Genomic DNA, 23,406 nt, shown 5'->3' with positions numbered 1-23,406 from the left:
CTTGCGATGGAACTCGTATTAGATGGAAAGCATTTGAAGCAGCAGCAGCAGCCTTATTTCCCCCCGTCCACAATAATGAAGACTGTTGACAGGCTGGAACCTTTGCGGCAGGTCCGGAGGCGAGCCGGCCGGCGCCCCTGAGCGCGCTATGGCCGCGCGGGAGTCCGGCGGCGGGACGGCGGCGCGGCAGATTGACGAGCAGTTTTTGGTGTGCGGCGTCTGTCTGGACCACTACAGCAACCCCAAGGTCCTGCCCTGTTTGCACACCTTCTGCGAAAGGTAACCACCCAGTTTTTGTTTTTTCAAAGTGTGTGCCTGCATTCGTGCCAAATGAAAACGGTGTTAATCCTCCATGCCGTGCCATTTTGGTCATCTTGCTGAGGTCAACACATTTTTGATGGTTGAGCTCATAAGTGAGCCAAAACAAGTGAGCTTGCATCTAGCTTTTTACTGCTCTTTTCTGGCCATTTTTGAACTTGGGTTTTAACCACTGACCTCGTCCTTTTGAATTTCTCTTTGACTTGGATTCTTCATTTTAATTTGATAATATTTCTTTTTTTTTTTTTTTTTAATCAATGTTTCGTAATGTATCATTTCGGCGCCCATCCCAAAGTGTTTGCCCCCCACAACAAAATGAGCTCATTCTTTGTTTGACACCATCCATCCATCCATCCATCCATCCATCCATCCATCCATCCATCCATCCATCATCTTCCGCTTGCTCAGGGGTCGAGTCATGGGTGCAGCAGCTTTAACAGGGAAACCTAGACTTACCTCTCCCCAGCCACTTCAACCAGCTCCTCCGGCGGGATCCCAAGGCATCCCCAGGCCAGCTGAGAGACATAGTCTCTCCAGCGTGCCCTGGGTCGTCCCCGGGGCCTCCCGCCGGTTTGACATGCCCGGAACACCTCTCCGGGGAGGCATCCGAACCAGATGCCCGAGTCGTCTCAGCTGGCTCGTCTCGACGCGGAGGAGGATCACCTCGACGCCGATTCCCTCCCAGATGACCGAGCTTCTTACCCCATCTCTAAGGGAGAGCCCGGACACCCAAACTTATTTTGGCCGCTCGTATACAGGATCTTGTTCTTTCGGTCACGACCCACAGCTCGTGACCATAGGTGAGAGTAGGAACGTAGATCGACCGGTAAATCGCAAGCTTTGCCTTTCGGCTCAGCTCCTTCTTCACCACTACGGACCGGCGCAGAGTCTGCATTACTGCAGACACTGCACCGATCCGCCCCGTCGGTCTCCCCCTCCCTCCTACCCTCACTCGTGAACAAGACCCCAAGATACTTGAAGTCCTCCACTTGGGGCAGGATCTCATCCCCAAGGGAGAAGTTCTGCCGGAGGTGGGTGTTGAAACTCTTTCTGAAAGGGGATTCTGCCAGACGTTCCCAGCAGACCCTCACAATACGTTTGGGCCCGCCAGGTCTGGCCGGCATCTTCCCCCGCCATCCGAGCCAACGCACCAGCAGGTGGTGATCAGTTGACAGCTCCGCCCATCTCTTCACCCGAATGTCCAAAACATGCGGGCTCAAGTCTGACACGATTACAAAGTCGATCATCGACCTGCGGCCTAGGGTGTCCTGTTGCCAAGTGCACATATGGACACCACTCGGGTTCTGATCGTGGGGGAGGGGGCGTTCCTCCCAATCATGCCCCTCCAGGTCTCACTCTCATTGCCCGCATCAGTGTTGAAGTCCCCCACGAGAATGAGGGAGTACCCAGAGGGGGCGCTCTCCAGCACACCCTCCAAGGACTCTAAAAAGCGTGGGTACTCTGAGCTGCTGTACGGTGCATAAGCGCAAACAACAGTCAGAACCCGTCGGAGGGAGGCTACCCTCTCGCTACCGGGGTAAACCCCAATGTACAGGCGCCAAGCCGGGGGGTCAGTAAGTATGCCCGCACCTGCTCGGCGCCTCTCACCGTAGGCAACTCCGGAGTGGAAGAGAGTCCAACCCCTCTCGACAGGATCGGTACCAGAACCCAAGCTGTGTGTGGAGGAGAGTCCGACTATATCTAGTCGGAACTTCTCTGCCTCGCACACCAGCTCGGGCTCCTTCCCTGCCAGAGAGGTGACATTCCATGTCCCAAGAGTTAGCTTCTGCAGCTGGGGGTCGGAGCGCCAAGGCCCCCGCCTTTGGCTGCCGCCCAACTCCCTACGCACCCGACCCCTTTGGCCCATCCCACAGGTGGTGAGCCCATGGGAAGGGGAACCCACGTTGCCTTTTCGGGCTGTGCACGACCGGGCCCCGTGGGGACAGGCCCGGCCGGCCACCGGACGCTTGCCTTCGAGCCCCGCCTCTGGGCCTGACTCCAGAGAGGGGCCCCAGTAACCTGTGTCAGGTAGGGTGTCCCAAGCCCCCTATATAAAATCACATATTAACAGATTCGGACTCGCACACCCCTTCATTGTATTCCACTTGCTAAAAGAACCGAGCACATGAAATTTCACTCCCATAGCTGGTTGCTAAGGCTTCCCTCATTGACATTCCTACTGGACTGGCAGTGGTTAACGTGTCGGTCTCGCACTCTTCTGACTAATGATCGCCTCTCTCCCAGACCGATTGTCTACCTTGCACAATTCACAAAAATCAACAGGAGATGAGCCCCAAATACCCCCTGGCCAACAGGAAGTGACTCCAAAACGCTCCAAAATTAACAAGAAGTGACTTGCTATACCATCGCAATTTTCTAGTTTTCTTTTTTTACCCTTGTACTTTAACATAATTCTTGATTTGTGAACTATTTGCAGCTAACTACTGGGTTTTTTTATTTTTTTATTTGCTTTCAATTTTCTTTTGGTGTGGTCATTGATATTTGTTATTTAACTTAAGCTCTCTTCCTTTAAGCTTTAGGGCTGTTTTTTTTTTTTTTTTTTACCCGGCCCATCCTAAGCCAAATGCAAGGCTTTCCCCAGCGTGCTGCAAGAAGATACTAAAAGCGGGACGCTAACCTCGGCATTCTCTGGGTATTAGCCACCTGTTGAGGTTCATTTGGTCCCCCCGCCTCCCCGATTCCCATCCCATTGGCCTGAATCTTGTGTGAGTTATGAACCGCAGTTTCCACTTGCCCGCCATTTTGCTACGAGGTTGTTTTCAAAATGTCTTCTGTTTTCACACCGCAAGAAGAAAAAAAAATCAATCTTAGCAATTTTCATTCAAGTTATTTCTTAGGTCGGGTGAAAAGGATTCAAAATAGTCAACGTAAGAATGGACGTCCTTTTTCATTTTGTAGGTCTAATTTTGGACGGGACGTTAGGTCAAACTTTGCGAGTGTTGCTGAGCAGATCGACGGGTTGCCCCGACTTCAAAAGAAAAAGCTACAAACGCAAAGTCTTCTTTTTCCTAAATGTTTGTTTCCTCTCGAGCACGCGCAACAATACTCTTGTGTATTTCCCGTGTCGGCGTAGCTGCCTGCAGAACTACATCCCGCCCGAGTCTCTGACGCTGTCGTGTCCGGTGTGCCGGCAGACGTCCATCCTGCCGGAGAAAGGCGTCGGCGCTCTGCAGAACAACTTCTTCATCACCGACCTTATGGAGGTTAGACTTTTATTCAGGGGGGGACCAATAGCCAGGGAAGGTGTCGCGTCCCAGGAAACTGAAAGCTGACCGTATTTATCATCTCAACATTTCTTATAATGAAGTAGTTTTTCATGATTGGAATTTGCAATCTAGCATTTTTATTCATTTCATTTTGGCCCTCTGCATCATGTAAAGAGCTAAATTACAAGCTCGTTTTTTTTTTTTTTTTTTTAATTGCAAATAATTTCATGTTTATCGGTCACACTGAAGACATTTTATGGTTGTCATTAACTGTCGCTGCTCTAAAAAGTACCACTGGGTCGTCAGGTCCTCCAACGGGAGCCCGAGTGTTCGCCGTCCGACGCCCTCCGGTCGGCGAAAGCGCTCAGCTGCCCCAACCACGAGGGCAAGGTGAGTCGCCGCGCGTCGACGGACCCGAGTCCGCCGGCCCGATCGACTCGACGTCGCCCCTCACAGGTGATGGAGTTCTACTGCGAGTCGTGCGAGACGGCCATGTGTCTAGAGTGCACGGAAGGCGAGCACGGCGAACACGTCACCGTCCCGCTGCGCGACGTGGCGGAGCGGCACAAGGCGGCGCTCCAGACACAGTTGGACGACATCCGCGGCAGGTGACCCGAGACGGGACGTGAGGCGTCGTCCGCGCGCGCGCGCGCCGTAACTTTTGCCCGCCCCGGGTCGGGTCCGCAGGTTGCCGCGCCTGACGGCGGCCGCCGATCTGGTGGCCGAGATCTCCCGGCAGCTGAACGAGCGCAAGGACCGTGCGGCGGCGGAGATCGACGCCGCCTTCCGGGAGTTGGAACGGGCCCTGGAGCGGCGCAAAACGGCGCTGCTGGCCGACCTGGAGAGCGTCTGGGGCGCCAAGCAGAAGGTTCTGGAGGCCCAGCTGAACGCCCTCCTCCGAGGCCGCGAGCACATCCGCGGCAGCTGCGGCTTCGCCGAGCGGGCGCTTCTTCACGGCGGCGCTGCCGAGGTAGCCTACCATTGCGCCGTTATCCGAACGACCGCCGCCGGGCTTCCTGCTCCATATGGACCGATAGGAGTATTTACGGGATAGTCTTAAGCAATCGAAAGCCGTCGCAAAAAGAATGCGCAAACCATTTGGAGATGGCGGTAACGCTATTACGAAATCTAAATCTCAATCTGTCACTTTCAGGTTCTTTTGGTGCGGAAGCAAATGAGCGAGCGTGCGGCGGCGCTGGCCAGACACGACTTCCCGGAGAAACCGCACCAGAACGCGCACCTGGACTGCCAGGTGGGCTTTTTTTCGCTCGCTCCTCGTCTTCCGACTTGACGTCGGCGGCCCTCAGGTGGAGACGGAAGGGCTGCGTCGGTCCATCCAGAATCTGGGCGTTCTGCTCACCACGGCGGCGGTGGCGCACACTTCGGCGGCCACGGGCGAAGGTTTGCGGCTGGCCGCCACCGGCCAGCGCCGCACCGTCACCGTCACCACCAAAGACAAGGTGTGCTCCCGGCCGGGTCACGGTCCCTTCGTCTTCTAACGGCCTTTTTCCACTTCCAGGATGGCGAACTGGTGAGGACGGGCAATGCGCTTTTAGAAGCGGAGATGACGTCGGCGGGGGGCGGGGAAGACGGCGGGCGGGCGGTCCCGGCTGAGGTGACGGACAACAAGAATGGCACGTACGAGGTGGCCTACACGCTGCGCGGCGAAGGCGAGTACGCCTTGGCGCTCAGCCTCTACGGGCAGCCGCTGCGAGGGAGCCCCTTTCGCCTGCGCGCCGTCAAACCCCGCGACGTGCCGCCCTCGCCCGACGAGGACGTCAAGCGCCGCGTCAAGTCGCCCGCCGGCGGACACGTGCGCCAGAAGGCTGTCCGCCGACCCCCCGGCACGTACGCCGCCAAGAAGAAGGAGAACCCCGTCGAGGACGAACTCATCTACAGAGTCGGTCGGTGCGGGGAGGACGGCGGCCGACTCGTGGTTTTCGCCGCCCTCACACCGCTGTTTTTCGCTTCGCAGGATCCCGTGGCCGAGAGCGCGGCGAGTTCACCAACCTTCAGGGAATCTCGGCGTCGGGCGGCGGGCGGCTGGTGGTGGCCGACAGCAACAATCAGTGCATCCAGGTGGACCCCTCTCGCCGGCCGATAGCCATTTTCGGCTCCCGCGTTCGTTCCTTCGCCGCCCTTCCTGCTTCAAATGGATAGGACGTCTACTATAGTTCTCCATCTCAATTGGGTTAGGGTTATGGTTAAGTAAGGTTAGGTAGGGTTAGGTAAGGTGGAAAGAGCTTTCGTCAAAATCAAGGCGTTGACATGAAAATGAAGTCGGCCAATTATCGAGAGTAGCTTTACGTGTTGTTCAAAAGCTAGCTACCATCCTTAATATTGCATTTTTCTCGGCCAAAACCGTTCGACCTGCCGATGTCGACGGGAAGTCCGATCCATTATTTCTTAGTCGCCGCCGGCCGACGACGCCGTTTTAGCACCGCGCCGCACCGACTCCTGTCGACGCTCCGTTCAGGTCTTCTCCAACGACGGGCAGTTCAAGATGCGCTTCGGCGTCCGCGGCCGCTCGCCGGGTCAGCTGCAGCGGCCCACCGGCGTCGGCGTGGACCCGAACGGCGACATCGTGGTGGCCGATTACGACAACCGCTGGGTCAGCATCTTCTCCTCCGACGGAAAGTTCAAGGTCAGGACGCCGCGGCGCGTCGAGACGGCGACCGCGCTCACATTTGTCGTCTGGTAGAACAAGATCGGATCGGGCCGCCTGATGGGTCCCAAGGGCGTGGCCGTGGACAAGAACGGCCACATCATCGCCGTGGACAACAAGGCGTGCTGCGTCTTCATCTTCCAGGCCAACGGGAAGCTGGTCACCAAGTTCGGAGGACGCGGCGTCGCCGACAGGCACTTTGCAGGTCATTTTTTGCCACGCCCTCTTAGATTTAACACTAGGAATACTGTCAGTTTGTGTTAACTATCTAAAAAAAATTGACAAAAGTGGTTGTCGTTGGTCAGCACAAGACTAAATTCTTAATATTACATAGGTCATGTGAAGAGACACACTTTTTTTTTTTAGATAAAAAGCTGTTGAAAAGAGTCGTCATTGTAGAAAGTTGTTTAAATGAATATTGAATATTCAGTACAATAGTCGGTTTTGTTAAAAAAAAAAATGGACAGGACAAAAAAAAGTGCTATGAAGAGGGAAGTAGTTTATACTAGAGCAACTGGAGTAACTCGAGTTTAAAAACTGATCCGAGTAATTTTATTCACCTCGAGTAATCGTTTATTTTGACAGCTCTAAGCATCACGTTTTGCTCGCACTACTTTTAATGCGGGACAGCGCGCTGATGTCACGTGCGTAGAGGAAGAAGCAAAAAAAAAACAAAAAAAACCAACAACTTACTGCAGCCGACAGCCGCTACAAACGACGCCAACGTTGCTAAATACTAGCCCGCACGATGCTACGTTGGTAGCCGGTAACATCTGATGAGTCTCATAGAGATCACATGTATGTTGAACTAGATGCGAAATGACAGAATCGGCCACGTCTGGGCAGCGTTAGTAAACAGCCGCCATCTTAAAGCAGTTGAGCGCTAATAAAGAGCGCTAAGCGCTAATAAATAAGATTAACGTTACTGTCACTAGCTCACATAACGTTAGCCCTGCAGAGGGCTAGGTTTCTATTAATGGTGACCACTTTCGATGCGTGGCTAACGTGTCTTACATACAGGCTTTAACATAACATAGCGTTGTGGAGTGATGAGGGTGTAAAATAAAAACTCAATAATGCTAACTGTCAATTTTAGCTCAGTAGTCATTGCTGGATAAAACACCAAGTAGCACTGGACCCTAATGTGCTTCAATACAGCCTGTATCATACATTTATTTTGAACACTGCAAAAACTCCAAATCCTATCAGGACTTAGAGTTTAGACTAACTTAAAACTTAACTAGAACTTCAAAATGGCTTGACACCAGAGGTTGCGCTAGACATTTTCGTTGTCTGTCCTTTTGACTGACAGGGTCATAAAAATCCGGTCATAGTCTATTTTTACCCGTGGCTTAAATTTTTAAAATGATAATGATGACATATTCAATAGTATTTAGTATTCATTCATTTTTAATTAATATTGTAACGCTTGCTTGGCGGCGAAAAATTAGACACGGAAGTCGTGGTATTTTTCTCCCTTTTTACTCTGCTTACCGCCAACAACTCCACCCCCAAAGAAAAAGAGGCAACGATATAGACCCCAATCACCAACGTCACACAATGATCTTAATTGTGGTTGTCAGCCCAAAATCTTCTAAATATATATTAAATGCATCTTACCAGATATAAAAAGACTACCACATAGTCTGTGGTGATCGTTTGGTGCCCAGATTTCTTGTCGAATTACAGCAGTCCATCTCGCTCTCATCTTCGGGTCTCACAGAATACGGTAGAACTTCAAGTCTCTCGTCTATCTTCTCTGTTACAGCAACCAACCGCCACACACGCCTTCACCATTTTGATTATTAATATTAACGAGAAGAAAAACACGCCGTAATAGGAGGCATGTATGTAGCGGTAATGTGTAAACATGACGAGCTGACACACAATATGGCGGCTCCGGTCAGGGGAGCGGAGTTCTGACGTCATGTGATTGGGGTCTGTACACAGGCGGCAATCTTGTCCATCAATTGGATGACGCACTGGCACACCGGGTGCACCAATAAGAACCTCGCGTTGATGTGTCAATCACGGTGCCGCCGCCAGACCCCGGTGACGCTACAATATTCTGACAGAAGAGCCAACGACTTTATGCATTAAGAGAGACAATAGCTAATTAATATGCTAACTCGCCACCCTGTGGTCTGGGGTGTGAATTGCAACCTGTCAAAATGACGGACGGACTTCAGTTTTTTCCGTCACCGTTTTAAAAAACCGGTCAACGACGGAAACTATCCGGTTAACGCGACCCCTGCTTGACACAAATAGAAATTCAATTGAAACACGTGGGGAAAAAATCCTAACTTAAGTGATGTGTGTTATCAAGCGTAACGGCATTTTTAGGTATATATATATATATATACAGTGCCTTGCAAAAGTATTCGGCCCCCTTGAATCTTGCAACCTTTCGCCACATTTCAGGCTTCAAACATAAAGATATGAAATTAAATTTTTTTGTCAAGAATCAACAACAAGTGGGACACAGTCGTGAAGTGGAACAACATTTATTGGATAATTTAAACTTTTTTAACAAATAAAAAACTGAAAAGTGGGGCGTGCAATATTATTCGGCCCCTTTACTTTCAGTGCAGCAAACTCACTCCAGAAGTTCAGTGAGGATCTCTGAATGATCCAATGTTGTCCTAAATGACCGATGATGATAAATAGAATCCAACTGTGTGTAATCAAGTCTCCGTATAAATGCACCTGCTCTGTGATAGGTCTCAGGGTTCTGTTTAAAGTGCAGAGAGCATTATGAAAACCAAGGAACACACCAGGCAGGTCCGAGATACTGTTGTGGAGAAGTTTAAAGCCGAATTTGGATACAAAAAGATTTCCCAAGCTTTAAACATCTCAAGGAGCACTGTGCAAGCCATCATATTGAAATGGAAGGAGCATCAGATCACTGCAAATCTACCAAGACCCGGCCGTCCTTCCAAACTTTCTTCTCAAACAAGGAGAAAACTGATCAGAGATGCAGCCAAGAGGCCCGTGATCACTCTGGATGAACTGCAAAGATCTACAGCTGAGGTGGGAGAGTCTGTCCATAGGACAACAATCAGTCGTACACTGCACAAATCTGGCCTTTATGGAAGAGTGGCAAGAAGAAAGCCATTTCTCAAAGATATCCATAAAAAGCCTCGTTTAAAGTTTGCCACAAGCCACCTGGGAGACACACCAAACATGTGGAAGAAGGTGCTCTGGTCAGATGAAACCAAAATTGAACTTTTTGGCCACAATGCAAAACGATATGTTTGGCGTAAAAGCAACACAGCTCATCACCCTGAACACACCATCTCCACTGTCAAACATGGTGGTGGCAGCATCATGGTTTGGGCCTGCTTTTCTTCAGCAGGGACAGGGAAGATGGTTAAAATTGACGGGAAGATGGATGCAGCCAAATACAGGAACATTCTGGAAGAAAACCTGTTGGTACCTGCACAAGACCTGAGACTGGGACGGAGATTTATCTTCCAACAGGACAATGATCCAAAACATAAAGCCAAATCTGCAATGGAATGGTTCAAATATAAACGTATCCAGGTGTTAGAATGGCCAAGTCAAAGTCCAGACCTGAATCCAATGGAGAATCTGTGGAAAGAGCTGAAGACTGCTGTTCACAAACACTCACTGAGCTCGAGCTGTTTTGCAAGGAAGAATGGGCAAGAATGTCAGTCTCTCCATGTGCAAAACTGATAGAAACATACCCCAAGCGACTTGCAGCTGTAATTGGAGCAAAAGGTGGCGCTACAAAGTATTAACGCAAGGGGGCCGAATAATATTGCACGTCGCACTTTTCAGTTTTTTATTTGTTGAAAAAGTTTAAATTATCCAATAAATTTTGTTCCACTTCACGATTGTGTCCCACTTGTTGTTGATTCTTGACAAAAAATGAAAATTTGATATCTTTATGTTTGAAGCCTGAAATGTGGCGAAAGGTTGCAAGGTTCAAGGGGGCCGAATACTTTTGCAAGGCACTGTATATATATATATATATATATATATATATATATATATATATATATATATATTTTATAAGATCTAAAGGTTTTTTGAGTGACAGCAGTGAAGTAGTCTTTTTTTTATTCTAGTTACATCTGAGATGCAATTGTTGGCTGTTTTCAACAATATACATCGAAAATAAAGACATTGATTGACTGAAAATGGTTCAAGATTAGATGAAATGTCTTGTTTTCTCATGTATATTTATAATTGCTCTTTACCTAAAAATATATTTGTTTTATCCGATTACTCGATGAATCGATAGAATTTTCAGTCGATTACTCGATTACTAAAATATTCCATAGCTGCAGCCCTAGTTTATACATTGTGTTTGTACATGAATATTACACGTTTTAAGTCATGTGAACACACATTTTTCTAAAGAAAGAAAAAGAAAAGAAATGTTGAAATGAGTTGTCATTGTAGAAAGTTGTTTAAATGAATATTGAATATTCAGTACAATTTGTCGCCTTTTTGTAAAAAAAAGAATTGGACAAGAAAAAAAAAAGATGTGCTATTCTCGCAGTCGGCATGATGTCACAATGACATCATCTCGCAATAGCAACATGTCGTCATTTTGAGATGGGGGACACGTACAGGTAAACATCCGTAGACAAACGTCTAAAATTCATGTATTTCAGCTGTGTTTTGTGTCTTTTTTTGTGTGATACAACTTAAAATTAGCGTGTATTGGCCTGCAAATCTGCCCATACAAAGTCGCAGCTGTTAGCTGGATAAACAGTCCAAAGGAACTGCCTGCAGTGGAGTTCGGAAACATCTACAACTACCTCATAAAGTCCCCCAGTAAGTTGACCTTTACCAATTACGTGGAATACGTACTGTGTGGAACTAAGAAAACCGGTTGTATATACGGAGTGATTATTTCTGCCGTAACCGGTCATTCGCCTCCAAGCGTTTTTTAGCCGTGAACACGACACTGCAAAATAACCCATTCCCACTTGGCCAATAATATACCGATTGACCGATCAGAGCAGTTCGCGGCAAAAGAAAAGTAACGCTTTGCGAGTTGTCGGTTCCGGTAATAATACCACTGCCTAGTCTATTGAATCCTAGCAGCTAATTGGGGCAAAAAAAAATCGATTAAAGTTTACTCACCAGTAATAAAATGTCAGCTGCAAACGTAAATGTGCCTGGTCCACGGAACTGTCTTTCCTCATTGCTTTCAGCCAATTGCTTGTCCTTTACTTCTCACGAGGAAAAATGAAGAACTTCAAATGCGGCTTCGAACTCTTGTGTTACAACCCGCAACATGGCAACTTTGAGTCATTCTGACAGAAAAAAAGGCCGCGAATAAGACAAAAGTTCAATGCGTTTGTACTACAATGCACGACAGAGCAACTGCTTGTGACTCTGACTGTTTTGCCCCCGTTTCAATATGGCGACGCTTTGTTGTGGCTGGTGACGTCATGAATGCCCAGTTTTCCGACTGCGAGAATGGAGAGGGAAGTGGTTTTGTTTATTGTTATGTTTTGTGGGAATAGAAAATTGCTCACGTGGTTTTGTTGTCTCATATGTGCGTTTCTTTTTTTGTTTGTGTTGTGGCATTTCCTTCTTTTCCACTCAGACAAGCATCCTCCGAGCGTAAATAAATCGGTCTTCAGTAAGTAACGTTTGGTTGACGATGAGTGAGCGATTTCCCGTTGATTCGTCAATTCCCTGTGTGTCGTGCTCCAAACTAACCGCTAGAGGGGGTCCTCCATCCTCACGCCCGGCCCGTTTTCACCAAGCGAGCGCTCGTCCAATTTGACGAGAACTCATGTATGTCGAAATGATTCTGCTGAAAATACAAAAATTCGCGGATGAGGAGACAGTCCAAATTGGGCGACTCTTATGCGCCCAAAGACAATTATGTTATGACAAGACAAAGTTACGCTTGGTTGAAAACTGGACTGGAGTGACGTAGCTCTAAAGCCAATCAATCACAAGTGTCCCCTCCTCGGAATGCGTGTGCTTTTGCGCTCGCCGTCGACAGGTCCGCACTTCGTGGCCGTCAACAACAAGAACGACATCATCGTCACCGACTTCCACAACCACTCCGTCAAGGTGTACAACGCCGACGGCGAGTTCCTCTTCAAATTCGGCTCTCACGGCGAAGGCAACGGACAATTTAACGCGCCCACCGGCGTCGCCGTCGACGCCAACGGCAACATCATCGTCGCAGACTGGGGGAACAGCAGGATACAGGTAACCAAAATAAAAAGTGTGTGTGCCCCCCCCCCCCTCGCTTCAGACTTTTCATGAAAGTTTGGTGCGGTGGCGGTTTAAGGGCTGGCTGGGCCTCTAATTTGAATGCCCCCCGAAGTACCCGTTCCCATTGTAGTACAATGCGTGGCAATCGGTAAAATCTTCTTTTCTGAACTGAGGGAGAATGTTGTTTCTACAGTATGTTAAATATGAATGCTCCTTTTCGTGTTTAAAATGGATTTTCAGAAAAGTGATTGTACCTTTGTTTGCACACTGTATCATTATACTAAACACTGAACAAAGACAGTAGCGACACGTGGCTATTGTGCCGAAAAATAGCCGTCCCGCGTGAAATGTCCCCCCTGACGGGAACGCTTATTTGTAACGCTTTATTGAGGTGGATGCATTACAGTAATGGATTTACGACTGTAAAATCAGTTTTAAATAAATTCATTACACAAAATACTAGTACTGTATTAAGCATAACATAACCATCTTTGAACAGATATATAGTTGTCTACAAGTTGTCACGACCATATCCCAATGACAATGACACAGGTATGACATTTATTGGTTCAAGCAGAGTAAAATAATACATATTAACGGTACAAGAAAATTGTTTCCATTTCCATCGATTGGTAAGAAAAAGCTGTTTGTACGAGTGACGTGTTGGCGCTCAATGATAAAATAAATAAACGCTCAATAAAGCGTTATAAATAAGCGTTCCTGTCAGAGGGGACATTTCACGCGGGGCGGCTATTTTTCGGCACAACATCCCCCCATTTCGGAGAAATCCTAGAAACGCCACTGATTTGGTGTACTCCTTTATATTGGGAACCAAAACCGAAAATCAACCAAATAAAATACATGCTACCGTTCCTACCAGTGAGGGGGAGCCCTCGCAACTCAAGAATAGAAAAGAAAGGTGTGCAAGCAATGTTATAAATGGTTACAAATGTCAATAGAGACTCGTGAAAAATGCCTCCAGACCGAAATACGCAAGGAACGCGGCATTTAAAGTTTTCCTGTAATATTTAACTCACGGCGCGCCATTGACGGCGATAGATGTTAGTTAGGACTGGCCGAAACGGATCGGACGTCTGACGGTAGCCCCATAGTTTAATGAGGGTCAAACTGACAAAAAAGTGGTACGCGAAAGGTTTGGAGTCCCATTTGATTTCGTCCGGTGCAAGTGAATGTCGTTGTGTCAAGGTTTTCGACGGCACGGGCTCTTTCCTGTCGTACATCAACACGTCGGGCGACCCGCTGTACGGCCCGCAAGGTCTGGCCCTCACCTCGGACGGACACGTGGCCGTGGCCGACTCGGGCAACCACTGCTTCAAGGTCTACCGCTACCTGCAGTAGACCGGATTTGGAAATATACGAGATGAGATCTTTTGAAAAGAGTCGTTTTCCACCAAAAAGTCTATATTTTGTCAAGAAAAAAACCCTCGTGTTATGGAAGACAAGGCTGGAGAATCATCCATTGAAATTGTAACAAATGTTTTTTTAAAAAAAAATGGAAATGAGTCATGTTCTCAAAAAGGGGAGGGGCTTCTCTGAAGCACAAACCCCACCTGAAAAATATTTGCCAAGATTATTTTTATGCCCCAATACTGTTATTTAAGAGTAATATATTTATGTGTATGGTTTTTTTGTGCTTGTGTGTGAATGAAACAGCAGCTGACACCAAACAAAGTTTTATTGTAAATATTAAAAAAAACATTTGCAAAAGCTCTTGTGGCCTCAGTTTTATTTTACAAACTTCAATTAAAAAAACGCAACGCTGTCTTTAGCTGCGGTAGGTCACCAGCTAAGACACTTCCTGTAGATTTTGGGGTTGCTGGAGTATTAAAAAAAAAAAAAGTCATTTTGTACGATTGTTTTATTAGACGATTTTAAAAAACAATCAAATGGGTGATACAATACGATTTTTAAAAAAACGAGACGGGTCATCATTAAAACAACAGCGTTCTTCGGAAAGAACGGTTAAGACGGCGGGAAAAAGAAAGCGTTGGTCTTTCAGTAGTAGTGGCAGATGCGCAGACGGCTGCCCGGGTCGTTCTTGCCGGGGCTGAAGAAGGGGTAGACGGGTCGGTGGAAGCAGGTGTCGAAGACGTAGAGGAGCTTCATGGTGACGGCGTCGTAGAAGCTGAGCAGGCCGCGGTCGTAGTCCAGGTAGACGCCCACGCGCGGGGAGTTCCAGTAGTCGGCCACCGGCACGCGGCCGTCGACGCCGTTGGCGTACAGGCGGTCCTGCAGGCACAGGCTCCAGTAGCCGGCGGCCGGCGTCAGGCTGACGAAGCCCTTGCGCTTGCTGCCCTGGGCGGTCACGCCCAGGTACCACACGCCCTTGTCGCGCACGTCCACCTCCCAGTAGTGCTGGCCGCCGCAGTACTGCGCCGTGGCCAGCACGCCGCAGAAACGCGTGAAGCGGTCCGGCAGGTCGGGCTCCTGGGGGTTGCGCGAGCGCACCTCCTCCACCTTGGTGTCGTAGTCCGAGATCAGCAGGTTGGGGTGCGCCGTGTCCGGGTCCAACGTCAGGTTCTGCGGCACTGAAAGAAAGGGCGAAACTTGACTCTACCTGGCCTCGCGGGTCGGGAAATCTCATCCAGCACTTTCGAGCGTACGACCGATAAACGAGAAGCTTCCGCTGTGAATTTCGATGACGAGCGGCTTCAAACGGATCGGACGTCGAGCGCCGTCAATGAGCCAACTCCTTTATGCTAGCGACTTGCCGCTTCCCCATTTTAAACGGAGACCATTCTCATATGGATAACCTATTGGGATACAATGAACTAGGAAATGGCCACGGCCCGTCGCAATGCTGTGCAAGTGGGGTGGGTGCTGGGCAAAAGTATTGGCACCCCTACAATTCTGTCAGATAATGCTCCATTTCTCCCAGAAAATGATTGCAATTACAAATGCTTTAGTAGTTATATCTTCATTTATTTTGCTTGCAATGAAAGAAGACAAAAGAGAATGAAGGAAAAAAAAATCATGATCGTTTTACACAAAACTTCAAAAATGGGCCAGAAAAAAAGTATTGGCACCCTCAGCCTAATACTTGGTAGCACAACCTTTAGACCAAATAACTGAACAACCACTTCCGGTATCCATCAATCAGTTTCTGCTGGAATTTTCGACCATTCGTCTTTGGCCAACTGATCCAGGTCTCTGAGATTTGATGGGTGCCGTTTTCAGATCTCTCCACAGGTCTTCTATAAGATTCATGTCTGGCCACTTTCTCCAGTGCTTTCTCTCAATTGTCCTGCTGGAAGACCCGTGAACCTCAGGGGGACCCAGCTTTCTTAAACTGGGCCCTACATTGTGCTGCAAAATGTGTTGGTCATCTTCAGACTTCATAAAAGCAAAGCAACCCCAAAACATCAGGGAACTTCTTCCATGTTTGACCGTGGGGACCGTGTTCTTTTCTTTAAAGGCCTGGGTTTTTTCTCTCCTGTAAACTCAAATGCCTTTTCCCAAAAAGCTCTACTTTTGTCTCATCTGACCAGAGGACATTCTTCCAAAACGTTTTTGGCTTTCTCAGGTAAGTTTTGGCATGGCTTTTTGACGTCTCTTTGACGTCAGAAGTAGGGTCTTCCTGGGTAAAGTCCCTTTTCATTCAGACGCCGACGGATAGTACGGGTTGACACCGTCGTACCCTCGGACTGCGGGACATCTAGGGAGGTTAGCCACAGTGCCGTGGGCTTTACACTTATTGAAGACACTGCGCACGGTAGACACAGGAACATTCAGGTCTTTGGAGATGGACTTGTAGCCTTGAAATTGCCCATGCTTTCTCACAATTTTGCTTCTGAAGTCCTCAGACAGTTCTTTGGTCATCTTTATTTTCTCCATGCTCAATGTGGTACACACAAGGACACAGGACGGAGGTTGAGTCCATGTTAATCCATTTTAACTGGCTGCAAGTGTGATTTAGAGATTGCCACCACCTGTGATGTGCCACAGGTAAGTAACAGGTGCTGTTAATGACACAAATTTGAGAAGCATCACATGATTTTTCAAAGGGTGCCCATACTTTTGTCTGGCCTATTTTTGGAGTTTTGTGTAAAATGATCATGATTGTTGTTGTTGTTGTTTTTTTTCAAATTTCAATGTTTTGTGTTTTTTCATTGCAAGCCAAATAAATGAAGAAATTACTACCAAAGCATTTGTGATTGCAATCATTTTCTGGGAGAAATGGAGCATTATTTGACTGAATTGCAGGGGTGCAAATACTTTTGGCCGGCACTGTACGGCGCTTCCTGTTCATTTTGCTGCGTTCCTGTTGATTTTGGGGCATTTTAGGCTATGTGACGGCCCCTGGCCGTTTAACAGTTAACTTCTGAGACTCTTCCAGTCAGCTGATCGCCGCCTTCACCAGCTGGCTGTTTCCCCTCCCACTATGACGAAAGCTGATCGACGCAGGACGGACCGACGACGTCACCGCCGCTGATTGGCCACGGAAAAAGGCGCCAAGCTTCTTAAACCTGCCGCTGTCAACGTTCGGGGAGGTCGCATTTGACAGTATTCTGTTGCGGTCCTCCTCCCCAGCTATTTGCGCGCCATTCACTCTCGTTTGCATTTGATCGCTACTTTGACACACTCCCGCTTTTTTCGGTGAGGTCTTTTGTGTTTATTCGTTATTGGATCGTTTTTGTTCACCACTGTAAATAAGAGCACTGAAGCAAGTAAGGGTAAGTCGCCATTTCTGTTCAACCCGTTTTCTCCTGTTTTGTATAGAGTAAGAAGTTAGGTTAGATGTTGTCTTTTCTTTGTTCCTTTTACATGATCAGTGTTTAGTTAGCGGGTGGGGTTTAAGTGTAGCTCCTTTTGTTTGTTGTTTTGGCCTGGGCTTACCCTGAAGTCACGCTTCGTCGGCATTCATTGCGAGTTTGATTGTTCTGTAAATAAATTTGCGTCCGCTCGTACTTTTATGTGGCTTGTTTTATGTTACGCCCTTCGCGAGCCGTCTTTGGCACGTAACAGGCCATTTCAAACTAGCGGCAGCCAAGTGCGAAGGGTTCAGCGGCAACCCGTTCATTGCATATGTGGTAGGAGAATGGTTGGCCAAAGTGAGCGAGCGGTGGTCGGCAGTCTTGGGCAGAACGGAAGGTTTGAACGAATTTGCGCCGAGAGGCGGGCGGGGCCCAAAATAGAACCTTGCTCCATTTTTAGGGGCGGGGCAGGCATACTTATATCTCTGCTACGGGGCTGTTTTGGCGGACGGTATACGCAAATCACGACTGACCAAACCTTGCTAAATCCGCTTTTTTTTTTTTCCTTCACGAGCACTGGGACACTCGAAAAACAACTCTCAGACCTCTCCTCGCTAAGCTAAATGGTTTCTCGATGGAAATGTAGTTCACAAACGAACAAAAAAACCCGCAACATTCACCTTCTCACTATTAAAACACTCTACACGGCTATTATAATAGCCCACTACTCGTGGATATAGGAAAAGTCACTGTTTACTTGAAAAATAAATGCATTGGTTCTTGGGACATAGACTTCATTACCTATTGACATGACACTTCATCATTCTTTGCGTAACGCCTTATCAGAGAGGGCCGAGCTTCATTTCGTAATAGCTGAAGACGGCACATGCTCATGTAGGATTAAAGCTTGGATTTTTGAAGAACTACGAAAGCTGTACCGCATACAAACAGGAAGGATTGTGTCAGGAGTGATTTGTTCAAGGATTCGAGGTAAATATAATAGTTTTTGTACCATGCGTGCCTGATTGAAGCATTTATCCACAAGAATTTTCGCCAGAAAAGCTCCCTTTACGTCAGGTGGCCGCTAGCCTCATTCGCTAAAAGAGTAGCATTGTACTTTGACAATATCTGTAAAATAAATGCTAACTGCACGGTTATTTTTTCTTTTAACCAAGAATGGAGACTGTTTTATGTCCATATCTATGAAGAATTCGGGGATTTAAGCATTTATTCACAAGAAAAGCTCTGTTTACGTCAGGCGGCCGCTAGCCTCATTCGCTATTGGTATAATGATAATAAGGGATATTCTATTCTATAATAAATTGTGCTTGTGTATATAGAATTTATTAATAATCTTCATATTATTTTATTCTGCATGTTTCCTCAGGTATTAAGTTTCTGATGTTAACCCTTCATTGCCAAATGTATTACATTTGATACACCTAAAATTTCATGATTTTGAGAGTAATTCAAAATTTTGACATTTCTTTTTGAAAAAAAAAATAATAATAATGGAAGTCAACACATGCATCTGCAGGTTCCATGAGAAAAAAAAACAGGATTTAGCTAGGGTTATAGATATTAGAGCGCTTATTACACATATTCATTTTGACATTTCTTTTTACAAATTTGAAAAAAAGGCGTCATTAGGACCTTATTTTTCAAATTTTGGGATTCTCTGATAATTGCTTCATATTGCAGGTCATTAAGGGTTAAATTGAGCAATTTATTAGGTGTTGAAAACTTTGAAAACTATTTTGATCAAAAACTTCTATGTTAAATATTGCTATTGATCCTGAAAATATAGGTGATCATCTCTGCATTTAGAGATTTTTGTGCATCTAGTGGAAAATCAGACTTTTATAGCCATTTTAAGTTGTGTTCTATAAAAAAGAATGATTCGGGATTTTAAAAGCGAACGACTTTGAATTCCTTGTTGCCACTGCTCATGGAGACTCTTATATGGCTAAGGTAGGTGCCTGTTTTGGTTTTAGGGCGGTAGCAGCTTTGCTTTTGGAAATATTTCAAGTTTTTGAAAAGAGGCCCCCCACGAATCGGCCCCGTTTCACATGTCATGTCAATAGGTTATGAACTCCATGCTTGGGACTATAGTAAATACTGTATGCCTGCCACTTTTCACTTCCTGACGGCGTCTACGTGGCTCCTCACGTTTCGCGCTTGCCGTGAACCGCTCTTCACACTGGGCTGAAAGCAGTGTGAAAAGGCCTTTATTTAGAGAAAGTGTTGAAAAAGTTGTCAGTAATCCTGATAATATAGGGATTATTTTCAATACGGCCCACTACATGAGCGTGCGGAAATTACATCGGACTTTAGACGAGGGCGACGACAGGAGCCGTCGGTGGCGAGCGGAAGGGCTGTCATTGAAATTGGCAGGCAGCAGAAGGACAAAAAGGAACTGACTGGTGTGTAGCACGTGCATCATCTTCTTCCACATGATGAGCTGGAAGGGCCCCGAGAAATCGGTGAACTCGGTGGGACTGTCCTCCGGCTCCACCTCGGGGAACGGCTTCCCGTGCACCACCCTGTCCGGAGGCAAAATCGCAACTGCTCCCAAAAGGGGGAACGAGGCAAAATCCGGGAATGCAAATAAGTCATAGCGGAGCGGACTTACTCGTTGAAGGTCTCGGCCAGGCTCTGAAGCGAGACAGAAAAATGCATCTAGTGAGTAAAAATGGCCTTTTTTATTTTTGTGGATAAGAACGGGTCGCGACCTGAAAGGTGGTCTCCCCACCGACGTGCGCGCGGACGTCGGCGAGGCGGCGTTCGGCGGCGGCCGCCTCGGCCTTGACGGCGTCGAGGTTGTCGTCCAGCGCGGCCACGGCCGCCGCCTCCTCGGCGTCCAGGCTGTCCAGCAGAGAGTCTCGCTCGTCCAGCAGGAACTGCACCAAGGCGCCCACGTCCGCCTCCACTTTGTCTTTCAAACGCTGCTTCTTCATCTGGAAGAAGCGGCCGCACCCTTTCATTTGGAACCGGCCCACATTTTGCCACAGAGCTGGCCTACCCTGACTTCGTTTTTGGTGCGCTCGTCGGCCGCGATGACTCGCAAGCACTGAGACCTGTGACGGTTCAGGTCCATCAGACGCAGATGCAACTCCACCTTCCGAAGCAAAAGCGCCCATCAATTGGCAGAAAGTCCGGCGCGCTCGTACGTACGGCGGCGACCGGAGTTCCGAGAGCTCACAAAAAGTGCGCCTTGGGGGTACGCGTCCAAATTGAAATGAAAATATGTACAATATCTAGAAGAAATTGCAATGGTAGCTTTGCCTGTTGATTTGGAAGTATTTCGGGGTCAGGTTTGTCTCCATGTCATCAAGTTGAAATGGATACAATTTAAAAAAAGGTTTCCTACCTTCATGTCGTGGGCCACTTCCGAGACCGGAGCCACCTCGTGATGTCTGAAATGAGGAAAAGTCACGGACTAACCGTCGTGTCGGACAGTCGGGCGGCGGAAAGTCGACCTGTGCACGCGGGACTCCCGGCACACCACGCAGATGGCTTCTTTGTCCGTCTGGCAGTACAACTTGAGCTCTTCGCCGTGCAGCCGGCACTCGCCGTCCATCTTGAGCGGTCCGGCGGGGGACGCGACCGAACCCAGGCACTCCAGGTCGTCCATCTTGGCCACCAGGTTCTGAACCAGGTAGTTCTTGGTGAAGGTCCTTTTGTTGAACACCTAAAACGGAAGAGATGAAAATGGCTCGATGCTAGCCTGGCCGTCAAATGGCTTACTTTTGAAGGAAGGGAATAGGTACAGATCTCGCACACACACCATATAATTGTTTGCATTAGTCTAACACATTCATCTAACTACAGTTCAGCAGACTTCACTCTATGCCCTTGAACACAGTAAAGTCAATCACCTTATCGGGGCTCACGAGGGGGAAATGGAAAAAATGGTACCGTTTCTCGTAGGCACCGTCTAACTGTTTGCATTACTCAAACACACGTAATATAATTAATCAGGGAATAGTATCATTTCTCATATTTACTGTAGGACTGAACTACTCTAAACACACCTAATACAAAATAAACAGCACACACCATAGTTTAATGAAAAGAAGCAGAATAGATACACAACGCCATCTTATCACAGAAGCCCAACATGTACGTCACGAGCAAGATTGACGCACCAACAATCGCAATCAGTTCTTCTGGCCACAACAAGGACAAAGAGTAGCGCGCTTTGTCCTAAAACAAGTAGAGCCAGCCCGGATAACAAAGTTGATAGCGGGCGCTTGGGACGTCAAGACCTTGACTGGCACAGCCAGACTATTCTCCCTGTATTTTTCCAAACACTGTGAGAAATAGTCTGGGACCCAGCCCATTAACGGCCTCTCGAGCAAGGTACAAAATCAATCGTCCAATCAGATTCCTTTATCTTCGTGACGTGTTCTTAACGAGTAACATCACTCTTGCGTGCCGAAAGTCGTCTCTACAACAACACAGATGGCGAACGGGAGAGCCGAGAATATGTTCCAATCCGTGGTAAAACAAGTTTTAAATGACCAAAAACATATCGAAAAAAGTCATTGACAACAGTCAACATGGCTTGCGCTAGCCATGTTGAATAAACTTCTCCATTCTCCGCTCACGCTAATTACTTGTCGCTTTAACAACGTCACGTCTGCCCGTCGCTGATTGGTCCACTCGTGCTGTCTGTTTGCTGTGGCTTGCTCCGCCCTTGGAATTTAATCCGCCGGACGGTCGCCAGACTCGATCACTGGAACAGCGGTGAGTCTGGTATACCAGGCAAGTTAAGACCAGCGTCGGTCGCTGTGGCAACCACGTCCCATCCACGGACAACCTAACCGCCCAAAACCGGCCACAGAGGGATGGTCCCGGAACAACACTCAGTCACACCTTCGGCCCGGCCTACTCCACCACGGACTTAAAAAACACTGGACACTGAGATAACACAGACTTTGCTGCTTGGAGACTTTTCGATGTAGCCTTGTTTTGGATTTAACATTGTTCCTCCGTGGTCTGTTTTTGCCTTGTTTTTTGACCATTGTCGACAAATAAATTGTCAACCTGCTTTCGGTGAGTCTTCTTCAAACTTTTGGAACATGGAGTCAGTACAAAGGGTTAACACAAGAGGTGAACGCGCGGAATATCCGCCCTCCCGGTTGGCGCACGGAGGCGGTGAGCAGCTGAGCATCATTTCCGTACGCCGGTCGCTTTTTCCGTGCGGGCGAATTCCTTCACTTTATGAAATATAGCGATATAAAATGACGAGAGAGCAACTCTGATTGCGTGGTCAATGTACAACGCATGAGTCACCTCTACTTAAAATGACCTCGAGATGTTTCCAAATATGAAGGAGCAAATGTGTTTCAAACTCACCGTAAACTCAATAGCATCACTAGCAAATCATGAAACTGAAAAGAATTAACGTTACATTTGATATTATTATTGACATATTTTGCTTTGTGGCCAAGTGGGTCAAAGCTTCATGTTGGTTCATTTGCTTTATGGCACCATCTTCAAGCGAATTCCATTTTTTGAGGGAAATGATGCATGAGTGTGCTTATGTTAGGATATGAAGGCAAAATGCAAAAAGGACCATTTGTTATTTTGATTTAGAAAAGTATTTGGCTTTAAATGTTTTTTCTCAAGCTTCAATAGTTATGATCCTTTTCGAATAATATCGTCTACATGCATGCCCTTGTTTTATATATGTGGCAAGTAAGAATGAGGGGAGAAATCTTTCAAAGTATGCCCCCCCCCCCCCCCCCCCCACATCAAATGATACAAAAATACCGTGATAGAGGCCCCCCCCCAATCTGGCACACCACTAACAAAGCAATTGGTTACTGCTTAGCTTCAGTGTCGCAAACAATAGTATATCAAAGTGATCCACGTCAAAAAAAAATGGCAGGTGAATGGGTGAAGACAGTCTGGCCATCCAGGAAAGCGGAGGCTAGCGACATTACGACAATCTCTCTCTTACGGTTCGACACTGTGGACACTGGTAACCGTAGTCGCCGCCATTTTCGTCCCAGTGCATGCAGATGCAGAAGCGGCAGAAATTGTGTCCGCACTTGAGGATGACGGGGTCCGTGTAGAAATCCAGGCAAATGGCGCAGGTCAACTCCTTCCTCAAGTCGTCGCCGGACGACGCGGCGGCTGTGGCCATTTCGATCGGTCGGCCGGCGGCTTCGGAACCGAGCAAAAGGGCAAACGCCGAGCTCTTTTGAGTCTGTACACAAACAAACCGAGCGGGCGGAAGCCGGAAGCCAAGTGCGCCGGA

The 23,406-nt window shown here is 47.6% G+C and overlaps 2 protein-coding genes across 13 annotated transcripts in view; one reads left to right on the top strand and one right to left on the bottom strand.

Annotated features, from left to right (window-relative positions):
- LOC130906258 (tripartite motif-containing protein 3-like) overlaps positions 1 to 14,151 on the top strand; it is a 24,716-nt gene extending 10,565 nt beyond the window's left edge. For 8 of the 11 annotated variants that reach the window (XM_057820372.1, XM_057820371.1, XM_057820373.1 and 5 more), the window contains 13 exons: positions 112 to 279; positions 3,413 to 3,542; positions 3,852 to 4,153; positions 4,233 to 4,515; positions 4,699 to 4,797; positions 4,853 to 5,005; positions 5,065 to 5,449; positions 5,521 to 5,624; positions 6,022 to 6,189; positions 6,247 to 6,415; positions 11,798 to 11,833; positions 12,206 to 12,417; positions 13,630 to 14,151. In XM_057820372.1, coding sequence (XP_057676355.1) covers positions 112 to 279; positions 3,413 to 3,542; positions 3,852 to 4,153; positions 4,233 to 4,515; positions 4,699 to 4,797; positions 4,853 to 5,005; positions 5,065 to 5,449; positions 5,521 to 5,624; positions 6,022 to 6,189; positions 6,247 to 6,415; positions 11,798 to 11,833; positions 12,206 to 12,417; positions 13,630 to 13,782 — 2,362 coding nt within the window. In that variant the 3' untranslated portion in view covers positions 13,783 to 14,151. The remainder of the gene's footprint in view (positions 1 to 111; positions 280 to 3,412; positions 3,543 to 3,851; positions 4,154 to 4,232; positions 4,516 to 4,698; positions 4,798 to 4,852; positions 5,006 to 5,064; positions 5,450 to 5,520; positions 5,625 to 6,021; positions 6,190 to 6,246; positions 6,416 to 11,797; positions 11,834 to 12,205; positions 12,418 to 13,629) is intronic. The other 3 variants (XM_057820374.1, XM_057820376.1, XM_057820370.1) reach the window with 3 other exon arrangements.
- Positions 14,107 to 23,406, bottom strand: trim47 (tripartite motif containing 47). 2 transcript variants are annotated; one of them, XM_057820381.1, is made up of 8 exons: positions 23,107 to 23,406; positions 20,618 to 20,829; positions 20,509 to 20,554; positions 20,161 to 20,256; positions 19,871 to 20,095; positions 19,771 to 19,793; positions 19,560 to 19,703; positions 14,107 to 14,972 (listed from the first exon to the last, which is right to left on the bottom strand). In XM_057820381.1, the coding sequence occupies exons 1-8, from the start codon at positions 23,290 to 23,292 to the stop codon at positions 14,327 to 14,329; spliced, it is 1,578 nt and encodes a 525-aa protein (XP_057676364.1). In that variant the 5' UTR covers positions 23,293 to 23,406; the 3' UTR covers positions 14,107 to 14,326. The 2 variants fall into 2 exon arrangements, with proteins under 2 accessions (XP_057676364.1, XP_057676365.1); XM_057820382.1 differs by having other exon boundaries at positions 19,560 to 19,681.

This window comes from Corythoichthys intestinalis, chromosome 18 (genome assembly GCF_030265065.1).
Source record: "Corythoichthys intestinalis isolate RoL2023-P3 chromosome 18, ASM3026506v1, whole genome shotgun sequence".
NCBI lineage: Eukaryota > Metazoa > Chordata > Actinopteri > Syngnathiformes > Syngnathidae > Corythoichthys > Corythoichthys intestinalis.
The sequence above is the reverse complement of the archived record's forward strand: the minus strand, read 5'-3'. Positions and strand labels throughout refer to the sequence as shown.

Excerpts from the sequence above, each read along its gene's own strand:
- trim47 (XM_057820381.1), bottom strand. The coding sequence starts at position 23,292 with ATGGCCACAGCCGCCGCGTCGTCCGGCGACGACTTGAGGAAGGAGTTG. Across the intron at positions 20,096-20,160 it reads GCACCAAAAACGAAGTCAGG|ATGAAGAAGCAGCGTTTGAA; the intron begins GTAGGCCAGCTC and ends CGCTTCTTCCAG. Across the intron at positions 19,794-19,870 it reads GTGGGGAGACCACCTTTCAG|AGCCTGGCCGAGACCTTCAA; the intron begins GTCGCGACCCGT and ends GTCTCGCTTCAG.